The 14,305-nt window shown below is 44.9% G+C and overlaps 1 protein-coding gene across 3 annotated transcripts in view; it reads left to right on the plus strand.

Moving 5' to 3' along the window:
• Positions 1 to 14,305, plus strand: part of RFX4 (regulatory factor X4) — a 175,384-nt gene that overhangs the window by 144,009 nt on the left and 17,070 nt on the right. For 2 of the 3 annotated variants that reach the window (XM_068273115.1, XM_068273116.1), the window contains exons 16-17: positions 8,790 to 8,949; positions 10,233 to 10,371. In XM_068273115.1, the coding sequence (XP_068129216.1) occupies positions 8,790 to 8,949; positions 10,233 to 10,371 (299 nt within the window). The remainder of the gene's footprint in view (positions 1 to 8,789; positions 8,950 to 10,232; positions 10,372 to 14,305) is intronic. The other variant, XM_068273117.1, reaches the window with a different exon arrangement.

Raw genomic sequence — 14,305 nt, forward strand, 5'->3', positions numbered from 1 at the left:
CAGATTGAATCTTTAGGATCCCGGCAACACCCACACAAAGTACCGCAATCGCTTGAAATCTCACTCACACCCGTCACGTGACGTCGTATATACCCGCCGCCAGGTACACTCACCAGGGAGTGCTCGTCATTGTGGGCCGTCACTGGGATCCATCTTACTGGGTCGGGAGGTGAGTATTGTGGGGGTGGTGGACCTACTAACAGAGGCGCTTTGCTCCTCTTGGCTGATTTAAAGTTGCTACTTTTGTATTTTCCTGAGGAACGGGCTGTTGACCAGCAAAACGCATTGTAGCACTTTTTTGACCAGCGAAACGCATTGTAGCACTTTTTTGAAGTAAGAAGTAAACACTTGTTTTTAATTGAATCTAATCTGTCGAGTCTTTTGTGGGAGGTAAGCCCACCACTACCCCACCCCCCACCTTTACCACAACTTTCCCCCTAAACTGTTTCTAATACATTTTATACTGTACTAGAGCCTCTGTTTTAATAAATTACAATTATCCATCCTCGGTGGAAGGATTTTTGCCTGCCATTTTTCCATATCTATGAAGAGCGACTTCTTCTTAGCCTGAGTTGGGACAGGATCATTTCCCCATATGAATTTGTGCCATTTTAATTAGTCAATAGAGAATTGGCAGCCAGTATATAAGTAAAGTGATACTTGGTCTGAGCACACACCTCTTTTTTCTTTTGTATACAATTACAACCTGATGAAGGGCTGAAAGATCGGTATCCAGATCCAGGACTTCAACTGACTGTACAGAGAGAGAGACTGAAGTAGACCTGGGTCCAAATAGGATGTCAAGAGAAAAAAAAAACTAAACGGAATAAAAAAAAAATAATAATTTCCTAGGTGATATTTTCAAACTTTGTCTATAAAATGCTTTTTAAACCCCCAGCAAGTAAGAAAATACTCAAAATAATTTTTATAGTCCCTTTTCACCAACTTTTTGGTGCTTTTTTCATTGCAACGTGCTGAAAAGTTATTTTAACCTCCTGGGGACTGCCTAACACCGATCGGCGTGGCCACGGCGGCAGCCCCAGGACCGCCTAACACCGATCGGCGTCAAGTCCTGGGGCTGCAGTTGCAGGAGATCGTGCGCAGGGTGCGCACGCTTTTCCTGCTTGGGGGGGCGGAGCTCCGCCCCGCCTTCAGTCTCTGAGCCGCTCGGGAAACTGTTAGACGGCGTAACCGCCATCTTTACTGTTAATACAGCGCTGCGATCAGCAGCAGCGCTGTACTGGGGACAAGAGTGCGATCGGCTCTCATAGGCAGAAGCCTATGACAGCCGATCACCAGGATTGGCCGGCTGGGGGGAGGGAGGGATTATAGGAAAAAAAAATATTAAAGAAAACAGCAAAAAATTATGAAAACATAATAACATAAATATTTATAAAAAAAAATAAACACGGGGTTGGCATCAGACCCCACCAACAGAGAGCTCTGTTGGTGGGGGGAAAAGTGGGGGAATCACTTGTGTGCTGTGTTGTGCGGCCCTGCAGCTTGGCCTTAAAGCTGCAGTGGCCATTTTATTAAAAATGTGCCTAGTCTTTAGGGGGGTTTACCACTGTGGTCCTTAAGTGGTTAAACAGAAGATGTAAAATGATCTCTTAGGAGAAAACGCAGGACAAAAAGTGAATTGCATGCGGGCCAGGGAGTCTGAGTGTAGTATCTCAAGTCATTTTAGTAGAATGCCACCAGAATTCTGTACTCACAAAGATGGGTGATCTTCATTTCTAACTGCTAGAATAGACAATAAGGGTGAAGAGGCGCCCAAGGTGGGTAGAGTAGATTTTTATTAATTTTAGCACAGGCAACACGTTTCGTAGGTGTAAGTCCACTTCCTCAGGCCAACAATAGTGCCAGTTGTATAGAGCCAAAAGACATGGAGCACCTCTCTAGAATTGACATCAAACAAATGACAGCACTCATAGGCTGCAACTGAATTGCAGACCAACAGAGGCATGCAGAGCCCCACAAGGGCTAAATACATGCCTTGAATGCAAATCAGATGCAAATCATGTACTCGTCCTAATCAATAATTTGAATGCAAATTGAAGCACATGGATGCAGCTAGCCATAGGTATACTTACAGTTTTGTACAGCAGCCTATGAGCGCTGTCATTTGTTTGATGTCTGTTTGAGAGAAATGTGTATACCATTTTATGACTAGCAGCACTAGGAAAAAAATCGTGTTTATATCGTTAGACTAGCGGTAGGTCTTCCCCGAGAGGACCCGTCATCGCCGTGGGGAAGTCTAGTAGGGAATCATTTGTGCACATATTATTTATACTGAAGCTAACGTCCTCCTTTGCTGTACCTGTTTTGAATGCAAGTTGTGTATTTTAGTCCACATTGTGGAGCTCTGCACATCTATTGCCGGTAGTCAATTCGGGTGCAGCCTCTGTTTGGCAGTGCTGCCAATGTCTCCTGCTGTACAAACCTCTCTAGAATTGACAAAGCAGGTGAAGAGTTTATCCAGTCGGGTAGGTAGGTCTCTTTGGATTCCCAATGGTTGCACTCCAATGGGAGAGAACTAAACCTGCATCTCTTCCTGGGAAGATTAGTATAGAGACGAGCAATGTATGGGCAGGAAGGTGCCCAAACACTGGATGCCTCTAAAGATGCCCATATATTACTTGATTTTCCTTCTCGATCGACCATTCGTTTTGATCATTTTATTGGTTTGTGTCCAATCAACCAATTTGCTCAATTGGGCAGGATGGAAAATATTGGCCGATCGTGAAGGAATTAGGTACTGCTCTCATGATTGTGATCAGCACAGACTTGATTGTTGGTTTCAGAGCATGGAGGCATAACATCGTTCAGCTTGATAGCGATGGAGAATCAGCAGGATCTCACTTGCTGTGTGTGTGCCACAAGCCCATCAATTTTCAACCAACCACACTGTAGCTAATTGCCCAATTGAGTCAATTTCTTAATCGTTCCATGGAGGATTGGGCAATGTCCGAGCATCTGAAATGCATACATTCTTTGTCTTTATACAGTTTCTGAGTGGCCAAAAACTTAAAGCTCCCCTCTAATAACGAGTTGGTCCACCTTTAGCTTTGATCGCAGCCGATATTCTTGGCATGGACTCAACAAGATGCAGACACTGTTGCTGAGAAATGTTTGCCCTGCTGACATAACGGCAGCTCTAAGTTGGGTCAGATTGGATGGTGGCGTTTTCAAGCTTTGAAGTGATCTTTCAACCTCGTCCCACGAACGCTCAATTGAATAAAGGTCAGGGGACTGAGCTGGCCATGGAAGCAAGTTAAACTCTGATGTTCATTAAACCAATTTGAGACCCATCGAGCGCGGTGGCAAGGCCCCACAACAGGCGTCTTTTCCTACTTTTCTTTGGTACCAAAGGAACTCTTGATGGTCTCCTGCTGCTAAAACCTATCCTTTGCAAAGTCTGTCTTGTGTGTGTTGGGATATGCTTTGTGCTGCACCTGCATTGAATTCAGCTATAATGTGTTGTGTTGCTGCCCTTCTGTTGCTGTGGACTAGGTGCATGATTCACTAAGACAAATAGCATGCCTTATCCAAGTTAACACTCTTTATTAGCGGTAACACGCCTTATCAAAGTTAACACGCCTTATCAGAGTAGCATAGCGAGCGCTACAAACTTTTGCCTGCTAATTGGCAATGCCGAGAGCTCCACTCGCCCTGCCCTGAGCCCCTGCGAGTTTGTAGCGCTCGCTCTGCTACTCTGATAAGGCATGTTAACTTTGATAAGGTGTGTTATCTCTGATAAATAGTGTTAACTCGGATAAGGCATGCTATTTGTCTTAGTGAATCAAGGCCTACGTGTGCTACTCGCCTTTCACCTCTCTCGTTCACCAGCCTTTTTCCACCAGAATAGTCCTGATCGCTTGACGTTTTTTTCTCTGCACTGCCGCTCTCTAAACACCCGAGATACTGTTGGGCGAGAAAATCCTAGAAAAAAAGAGTTGTAGATTCAGAGATGCTAGCACCAGCTCTTCTTGCATTGATGATCATCCCTCGTTCAAAGTCACTTAAATATTCAGTCTTACCCATTTTGACATTAAAAGTCCAAGGTCAGCTAGCACACCAATGTTAGTATTCAAGAATATTTATTCCTTATTGCATGCGTCAACACAACATGACAATTGTTTCAGGCCATAACAGGTCCCCTTCATCAGATAAAGTGCAGACATACAAGTGATACAATGCAGAAGCACAAACATATAAACTGTTCAATCACCACATGCCTGGTAATTGATCACTTGTATATCTGCACTTTATCTGATGAAGGGGACCTGTTATGGCCCTAAAACAATTGTCATGTTTTGTTGACACATGCAATAAGGAATAAATATTATTGAATACTAAAATTGGTGTGCTACCTGACCTTGGACTTTCTATGTTGAATCGATGTGGATTTTGCATCCAGGCTATGCACCCAATTTCTTTTTTTTTCTATTTCTTGTTTTTATTGAGTTTTCAGCATACAAGAAATAATTATACACTTCATATAGTTGAAGCACTAGTAGAAGATTAAACATTGTATATGAATGACTTCATAAAGTAAAAGTACTCAACTAAATACTAACATTAAAGCCAATGTATATGCGACATAAATAACACTTATCAAGTAAAATGCAACATAAAAAAAACTTATGTAAAATACCACATAAAACGTATGGCACAGAAATAAAGAAGAAAAAAGAAAACTATCTCCAAAATATAAAATATGAAACAATCCCAATCATCAATAAGCTAGACCTATTTCTAGTGGAAATTTCCTCCTGAATGTAACTAAGTAAAACTCATGAATCCTCAGTCGAAGTCTATTAAGCCCAGTCACAACTTTATGTGTATTGATCCAAGATTATCTAGGGTTGCACCCAATTTCTAACGGTAAGGTGTGCCTCGCCCAAACCTGATATTGCATTTTGACATTAAAGAGAAACCGTGACCAAGAATTGAACTTCCTCCCAATCAGTAGCTGATACCCCCTTACATGAGAAATCTATTCCTTTTCACAAACGGATCATCCGGGGGCTCTGTATGGCTGATATTGTGGTGAAACCCCTCCCACAGTGTGATGTCAGTGCCTCACAGCACTGAAGTCCTGACATCACACTGTGGGAGCCTTGTTGCATTGTGGGAAATAACAGCTGTTTCCAACTGCCAAAAAAGCAAGCAGCATCTCCTTCCACTGACATCACCTACCAGCAGTAAAAATGTCGTCATGTGATAAATGTCTGATTGTAAATCAGGGAAAGGAAAGATATCACAATGAGCAAACACTGACTAAATCATTTATACATAATTATTGTAAAAAAATTTTACAACATTATTTTAACTGGAGTTCCTCTTTAACTTCCATGATACTTAGGTCGTCCGAAGCTGAGCGTTCCTTATATAAGCAACTCTGCGTTGTTACGTCACTCTACGTCACTGTTGGACTCACTGGTGCACGCAGGGGGGGGGGGGGTGTTACCGATCCCCGAATCCCTTCCCTGCTGCTCTCCCCGCATGCCAGTGGAGAGAAAGCTAGATCGCGGCACCAGCCGCCGAAGTGTAATGCAGAGAGGGAGGGAGGCCGACATCACTCTTCCCTCTCTCTCCATCAGTGCCCCCTCCCGAGTCCCCTTGCAGAGAACGCACAGCGGGCATTTAGTTTACCTGTCTCTGCGCTCCGGCCAGCTTCATTCTATTTCCTGTTTCCCATGACGCAAAACAGGAAGTAGAATGAAAAAGCCGGCTGGAGCGCAGAGACTCAGGTAAACTAAACGCCCGCTGCGCGTTCTCTGCAAGGGGACTCGGGAGGGGGGCACTGATAGAGAGGGAGGGAGGAGTGATGTCGGCCTCCCTCCCAGCATTACACTTCGGCGGCTGGTGCCATGATCTTCTTGCCTTCACCCCACTGGCACCCATCAGTCCACCCACCCAGAATGGCACCCTCCTCTCCCCCCAGAGTGGCACCCTTCTTTTGTGGGCAAACGCTTGCACGGTAGTGTGTGGCTTGCTGAAAGGAATCCCCCCCCCCCCCCCCCTTGAAAATCCTGGGTTTGCCCCTGGCGACTGGTTTACTTTCAAATAAGGGGTGCCTGTAATTTTTTGGCCACTCAGTGTAGATAGGGAGGTGGAGGAGGACAAGCAGGAGAGCGGTGGGTGAGGGGACAGAGGGTTGGCCGGCAGGAATCTCGGGTCTTATCCATTCTTTTCCCCTGGCTGTGATCTCTGGCAGCACATTGTACATTGTGGTTAGCAGATTAGCCAGCTGTGATTAGACAGTAACAATTCCTGCTTTCTTCCTCGTCCCCATTGGGAATCCGCCATGCGCACCAGAGTCCGGGGCTGTTCTGGTCGGCTTGCGCTCTGAAAATAGTGGCCTGTATGTAGGAAGGTCTGTGAAGGAATGCAAATGATTGTTCTTACCGTCCTTTGTGTGTGGATAGATTCCCAATGCTGCCTGCTTCATTTACATAAGCAAATACTAATGAGCTAACTAGCTGGGTGGTCCGAACCACAAAACCTCTCCTGAAGGAAAACGCAGAAACAAAAGACGTTTAATAGATACGAGAGCTGCTCATTTGCCTTCACGTTCCTCAACTGGGAAGGTAAACTTTAGCCAGAGTCGTAAATACCCCTTTATGTGTTGTGTACCGTCTAAATAGACCGCGCTAAATCGTTTCCTAATAAATACCAAACTATAGCCGTGTGTAGCTTCTGCTGACTGGTGAGCTTTTAACTTGTACTTAATGGTGATAATGGTGATTCAGACACTTCCTTCAGCTAAACAAAGGTCCGGGGCGCATGGTGGGCCCGATACGCTAAGCTCCACAAAGTGCAAATAGTTGCTAAAATGAGGATCTCATCAATAACACTTGAATTAGTGAATTTTTGCTCTTCTTGAAATTACTAGCATGTCCCTGCCACTGCTGACATTAAAGGACTGAGAAGGATATGGATTTTTCCTTTTAAAATAATACCAGTTGCCTGACTCTCCTGCTGATCCTGTGTCCATAATACTTTCAGCCACAGCCCCTGAACAAGCATGAGATCAGGTGCTCTAACTGAAGTCAGACTGGATTAGCTACATGCTTGTTTCAGGTGTGTGATTCAGCCACTATTGCAGTCAAAGATATCAGCAGGACTGCCAGGCAACTGGTATTGTTTAAAAGGAAACATCCGTATCCCTCTCAGTTTAGATTCCCTTTAAAGGACAACTGACCTGAGAGTGATATGGAGACTGCCATATTAATTTCCTGTTAAACAATACCAGTTACCTGGCAGCCCTGCTGATATATTTGGCTTCAGTAGTGTCTGGATCACACAGCACTGAAAAATCGCCCTGTATGAACCAGGCCTTAGTTTTCGGGGAGACCTGGGCGGCTGGGCAGCCATCTTGAGGGCCCTGGGGTAGGGGGGGCAAAGGTTTGGCACCAACAAAGGGGCCCCTAATATTGCTTTTGGGGAAAGATGTACAGGGCTGTCAGGGGGTCTGTCAGGTGGGCCCTTAGGTTAATATTGCCTAGGAGCCCCCATTGTAGCTAAAACCAGCCCCCTAGCTGTCCCTCTTTGGGAACCAAGTCCCTCTGTCCCTCTTTTCTCCTCATTTGTCCCTCTTTCATGACTGATGCACAGATCTGTGTAAACATATGTATTTCTCTACTGTAAAATGTGTTAAATTGACCCTAAACTTTATTCCCATCCTTTAAATTGATATATTTTTTATTTTCAAATGTTACTATGAAGGAAAATGAACCAGGACAGAAAGGACTAGTGTGGTTTGAATTATAAAACAACATATTTTTCATATGAAATCTTTATGGTATGCATGACTAGAGGCGTGGCGGGGGTGTGATCATGGGTGTGGCAGGGGAGTGGCTTAAGTGTCCCTTTTCTCATCTCAAAAAAGTTGGGAGGTATGCAGACAATCACACACACACACACACACTACAATGCAAACAGAGCAAATTGTAAGGGATGTAAGCAGAGCTGGGGATGCTGCACATGGAGGTTGCACATAGAAGAGGGGGCAGCACAGAAAAGACAAATACAGACCCAGTTTTAAAGGACCACTATCGTGAAAATCATAAAATTCAAAATACATGTAAACACATACAAATAAGAAGTACGCGTTTTCCAGAGTAAAATGAGCCATAAATTACTTTTCTCCTATGTTGCTGTCACTTACAGTAGGTAGTAGAAATCTGACATCACCGACAGGTTTTGGACTAGCCCATCTCCTCATGGGGGACCCTCAAGGTTTTGTTTATCAAGTATCAAAAATACTTAGCAAATTGCAGTTGCTCCATCCAACTGCCAAAAAAATGTGCAGGGAGGCTGGCCAGCATCATTGTATAAATCCTTTTCAGAATAAAGAATAAAGGCCATGCCGTGAATCCCCCATGAAGAGATGGATTAGTTCAAAACCTGTCGGTAATGTCAGATTTCTACTACCTACTGTGAGTGACAGCAACATAGGAGAAAAGTAATTTATGGCTCATTTTACTCTGGAAGAAATGTACTTCTTATTTGTATATGATTACAGGTAACTATTTTACATTTTACAATTTTTCATGATAGCGGTCCTTTAACTTAGCTACATGCCGATTTCTGGTCCGCAATAACTGCTTATGAAATGAGAACAGTCATGTGACAGCTAGGGAACTAGCATTGAATACTGATGGCAGCTTCCATGTACCCCTCAGTTCAGCCCCCTCTCAGGTATTAGAAGCTGTAACAGGTGTTGCTCGGTGACGAGATGGGCGAGGGATTCATCTGTATTCCTGCTTCTGATTCTGTAGGTGCGATGCAGTCATATACATGGTCTCTAACGTACACTGTCACCACAGCTGCTAACGGACCTGCAGAGAGTCCCCAGCAAGTCCCGTGTATGAGGAGCGCACACGTGTCCCCGTCTGTCACACACAGGATACCCGTTTATCCACATCGAGAGGATCATGGGTAAGTGCACATCCCATTATGGGAGGGGCTTAGCCCAATGCATCGTTTCGTCAATATGTTGTGTTATTAGCATTGTGTCATCAGGGTCTAGACATATCAAGGGCCTAAACAACCGACCTCTCCTCCAATCCCCCCCCTTTCCCAAATTTCTGCACAGGAAAACTGAGAAGCAATGTTATCCAATTGGCTAGTGCACACTTGAATGTGTTTTACCCATGCAGGTATAAACAGACAGCAGTGAAGCATTTTCTCTATCAATTACATTAACCTCTGTGATAAAACGTGCATGTTTTCACACCTACAGACACACATGGTGTGCAGAAAAGCAAACAGAAAACTGACAGACGAGTGTGCTCCCAGCCTCAACTTATTACACTCACTCTGTCCATCTCTGATGGAGCAGAACTGGCTCTGCAGACTCCTCCAGCATCACTACAGTACACAGCATTTGGGGAGGGGTAGAGAGGTTGGGGGCTGGGCACTGCACACAAGAGCCTGCTGCACACTGAATAGAGACTGTCTAGAAATCTTTGTCTGCAAAACTTTGTATGATTCGTTATCAGTGGCTGAGCAGATGCAGTCATTAGAACAATTGTGCAGAGAGCAGACATTTTTTTTCTCCCCTTGTTTGGCGTCAGTCAAACACATTTTTCAGTAGAAAAATACATATATTTATACAGAGAGGGAGGGACAGATAAAGAAGAAAGAGGAATTTGGTCCCCAATGAGGGTCTGTCCCTCTGAAAAAGGGACAGTTGGGAGCTATGCTAGTGACCCATGCCAACCAGCAGGTGGCAGTACACTTCACCAGGCAGCAGACATACAAATGACGACGTCTGAAAAGTAAAATAATAGATTTATTCATTTACTTTCATCAGAGTGGTAATATGTATCACATGTGAATCTGAGATGACAAAATATACAAGATTTATACATACCTGGGGCTTCCTCCAGCCCCCTCCACGCCGATCGCTCCCTCACAGCCGTCCTCCATCTCTTGGATTCTTCTGTAGATGCTCCATTATATTCGCCAGTTCGCGTACTTTGCATGTGTGGCCCGGCTGCACACCCCTGCCATGCCCTCGTCACTGGGAGAGTTCTGCGCCTGACCCCGACTGGCGAATCTAACAGGCATCTACCGAAGAACCTGGGGGAGGGAGGATGGTGGCGTGCGATCAGTGTGGAGGGGGCTGGAGGAAGCCCCAGGTATGTATAAAACTTTTATGTCATTTTGTCTCACTTGTCATTGGTATAATTTTTTTTTTTATTGTGTTGTTATTTCAGCTATACGGGGAGCTATAATTATGGAACGTACAGCAACCAGAGTCACCACCCGATAGCATCGCAGTATACGTCGCTACCCCACGAAGCCGGAATTACAGGACCTCTTCACTACACAGCCTACCACAGAAGTCCCTCACAGGTGGGTGTCTAATCTCTACCTAAATCTTAAACAAATCTCTGCCTTAATCTTAAAGAAGCCTCTACCTGAAGCTTTGATCTTTTGGGCATTACCCCAAGAGTTCCCAAAGAGCTGAACTTTGATCAGGCCAGTGGCAGTCAAGTCATTTCTGAATTTTGGGGCAGCTCATTGCTAAACTGACAGTGAATATGTACAGACTACCCAGCGAGCTCATGGTGACCCAGAACTCCCAGGAGTGTGTGAGGGGCTACAATGGTCCAAAAAGCCCCCTTACTAAAATGCAGGGAAAACAAAAGTTTGCTTTCTTAAAACAGAAAGTATTTGCGATAATTCAGGTTGGAGTGAGCTTGAGATGTCTCCCAGTGCATCACTGCTGAATATATGCAAATTAACCATTGTTGTCCTTAGAAGCTAACCACACCTCCAGAACCGCTGGAATGCAATGATGTGTCAGTTTATTAATTTGTACAGAGCCATAATAATCCAACATGTATGCGGACTGTTTCAGATTGATCCTCACCAGTACATGGCATGGATTAAAGTGGTCTGAAAGTCACCATTTCTACTTTGCTCTAAAACATTCCTCACAGCTTGAAAGCTACTATCCCAGAATTTTGTTTAGCAGAACATCACTGAAATGGTTAAACAAAGCACTTTGTCCTGCTATTAAGCTTCAAATCCGCATCCAAACTGTAGATAACAGTATCTTTGTTTGCATTTCAATGTTGACACATGCGTGTAAATACAGTGTTACAAGTGAAAAGGAGCTCTGTGAAGCTCTCTGTGCTTCAAGCACACAAACAGCCCAGAACAGCTCATTAGAAGATGCTAATATACATAATAAAAAGCAGTTTGAATAAAATGCAATGACAGCTTTCAGGGCAAGATAAACTACACTTTGGAAACTTGTAATTTGTAAACAGACAATATTAATTATGCACAAAAGCAAATATGATAACTGTATGAGTAATACAAAGTAGAAAAACACATTTTTATTGAATGTTATGTCGGACTTTCAAACCACTTTAATTTGGCTCTATGAAGTAGAACTTGAAACACCCAGAGGTACAGACTAACCAGCAAGATCATAGTGACCCAGAACTCATTTGAGTGTGTGAGGAGCTACAATGGTCCTAAAAGCCCCCTTACTAAAATGCTATGCATAGAGCCAAATTAATCCATGCCATGCCCTGATGAGGATCAACCAATCTGAAACAGTCTGTATGCATGTTGGATTATTAAATCTCTGTACAAATAACAAGCTGACACATCATTTCATTTCAGCGGATCTGGGGGGGGGGTGTTTAGCTCACAGGGACAAGAATGGTTAATTTGCATATATTCAGCAGTGATGCATTGTGGGAGACATCTCAGAGCTCACTCCAACCTGAATTATTGCAAATACTTTCTGTTTTAAGAAAGCAAACTTTTATTTTACAAATAGGAGCTGCTCACGCTTGTCACTCTGCAACAGGTCAATGGGATCCTTTTCGATAAGCGTGCTGCGGTCCTGTGCTGTCCGCGATAATCCCGGGCAGGAGGGTAAGCATCTGGCCTGGGCCCCAGCCGGGCGTATATGCAAAAATGGCGTGTGGAAAAAAGGGCGCCCAGTAATGCAGATAGTAAAACATCGGTATTACCGATTTACCGATATATATTTTACTATGAGCAGCACGGTGGTGTAGTGGTTAGCGCTCTCGCCTTGCAGCGCTGGGTCCTCGGGTTCAAATCCCATCTGCAAATCAATATCTGCAAGGAGTTTGTATGTTCTCCCCGTACCTGCCTGGGTTTCCTCCAGGCATTCCAGTTTCATCCCAAATACATACAGATAAGTTAATTGGCTTCCTTCTAAAAAAAAAACAACACATACATAGACATAGGACTGTGGTAGGGATTACATTGTGAGATTCTGAGGGACAGATAGTGACAAGACAATATACTCTGTACAGCGCTGCGGAATATGTCGGCGCTATATAAGTACTTAAACAAATAAATAAAAATGGGCAAACCTAATCCTACTCTCACACAGAACCCTCCCACCCGACGTCTATAGCTGATGCCCCCGCACCGCCGCCCTGACTCCCGCCTGTACCGGCACCTGTGTCCTGCGGCCGTCGGGATCTCAGCTGCAGCAGCGAGAGGAGGTAAACCTCCTCCCAGAAGGTATGTGCAGCCCTCCTGTGTCCAGCAGCCCGGTGCAGTCTGTGCCACCCGTCCCCCTGCCTGGTGCCCACTCTGCACCCCAAAGGAGATCCCACCCCTCTCCATCCGGTGCATCTTCTCCTCAGGGCATCCTCAGCGCATGCGGCAAGTGGGGTAAATAGGCGTCAATATAAGATATTGGGCTCCTAAATTTCAGCTCTGTCGGCCAAATCCCAATATATTGTACAGAGGCGTAGCTATGGGTGTGCAAAGGGGCACATATGTTCCCGGGCGGGCTCAGCATGGCCGTTGCACCCCCTCGTGAAGGTGGCTTGTTGGCTACCCGAAGTACCCCTGCTTCTCTCCCTCCTTCTCCAGAGGAGTACAGAAGCGTTAACAGCAGCAGAACAAGGCTATCTAAAGGGGGGCACATCTGGCTATCTAGATGGAGGAAGGGTGGGCACATCTGGCTATCCGAATAGCATTTGACTCCACCCATGACCACGACCACATTCTGATGTGTGGCCACACCCATTTTGTCCAGAAAACTGTCTCCCCGGGTGCTGAAAACCCTAGCTACGCCTCTGATATTGTATTGGCGCCTATGGCGGCGTCCATTTAGTCCACTTGCCGCATGCGCCCTTTTTTTCCTGCTCCGCCAGCCGGACCATCAGAGCGGGCACTATGGGGCAAGGAAAGATTTTACAATGGGCAAGCACAGACCAAATAATTAATAAATGAATATTGTAAGAAAATAAGCCATTTTCTTAATTGTGTTATTTTCACTACAGATCCTCTTTAAAGAGTTAACTCTAGAAAGTGGCCACTTCCTGTTGAGAATAGCACAACAGACATGGCCTTTATCTGTGACAAAGCTCGCTGGAGATCGCGCTCGCAGGGCCCACGTTCCCCCTGATCAGACCGGATGCGCAGTGTGAAAGGTGACAGTGGCAGCGCCACGCCGGCCCCCGTGCAGATGGCTAAGTTATAACAAGAGCTGAATAGAGAAGCCCGCTGGAACGTGGTCAGACGCATGCCAGCAACACGGTCTTAAAACTTTGCTTTTCAATAGCCTTTTCACTGCGAGGGGCAGGGGGGGAAAACCTAATGAGTCATTTTCAATTAGCCGACCCAAAATGACAAAACTTTCCGTCTTCCCGTCATAATCGCTTTTATTATGCGTCCGTCTGAATCATTTTTAGATTTTGTTTTGTCCTTTTTAACTTGGTGCGGCCTTCACAGCTGCTTCTGAGCGAGGGGAACATAGCTGGCTGTGTTGTGCTATTATGATGCGTTATTCTTGTTTTGCCCGCTTGTAACTATAGCTGGAGAAAGCTTAAGGGGATCTCCGGGAAAAAATATCATAATACCGTTCGTACGTCAGTATCATCTGTATTGTAGAAAAACAGCAGTGCGAGTTCCAGGAATGCTACGAAGACATCTGAGCGAATGGGTGTGTTGCTAAGAGCAGGGCCGGTCCTGGACTTTCTGCTGCCTGAAACAAACTTTGCAGGATGAGATATTTTTTAGTTTCAGTATAGCTTTACTAGCTGGTTGCCCGGGTATGTATCGCCCAATAACCAACTGTACCAGGTTTGAGGCCTGTGCCATTAACAGTGCAAGAATGGTAGCAATTAAATATTCCCCTTGAAAAGCAATAGGTGAAGTTTGATTCAGTTTTGTAGGCTCCTCCCACTTTTCTACATAATAATCCCAGTCACCCAGTGACCAACTGTGCAAAGTTTAAAAACCCTGCCATTAACAGTGTAAGAATGGCTGCAGTTTACATTTT

This window comes from Hyperolius riggenbachi, chromosome 3 (genome assembly GCF_040937935.1).
Source record: "Hyperolius riggenbachi isolate aHypRig1 chromosome 3, aHypRig1.pri, whole genome shotgun sequence".
NCBI classification, from domain to species: Eukaryota; Metazoa; Chordata; class Amphibia; order Anura; family Hyperoliidae; genus Hyperolius; species Hyperolius riggenbachi.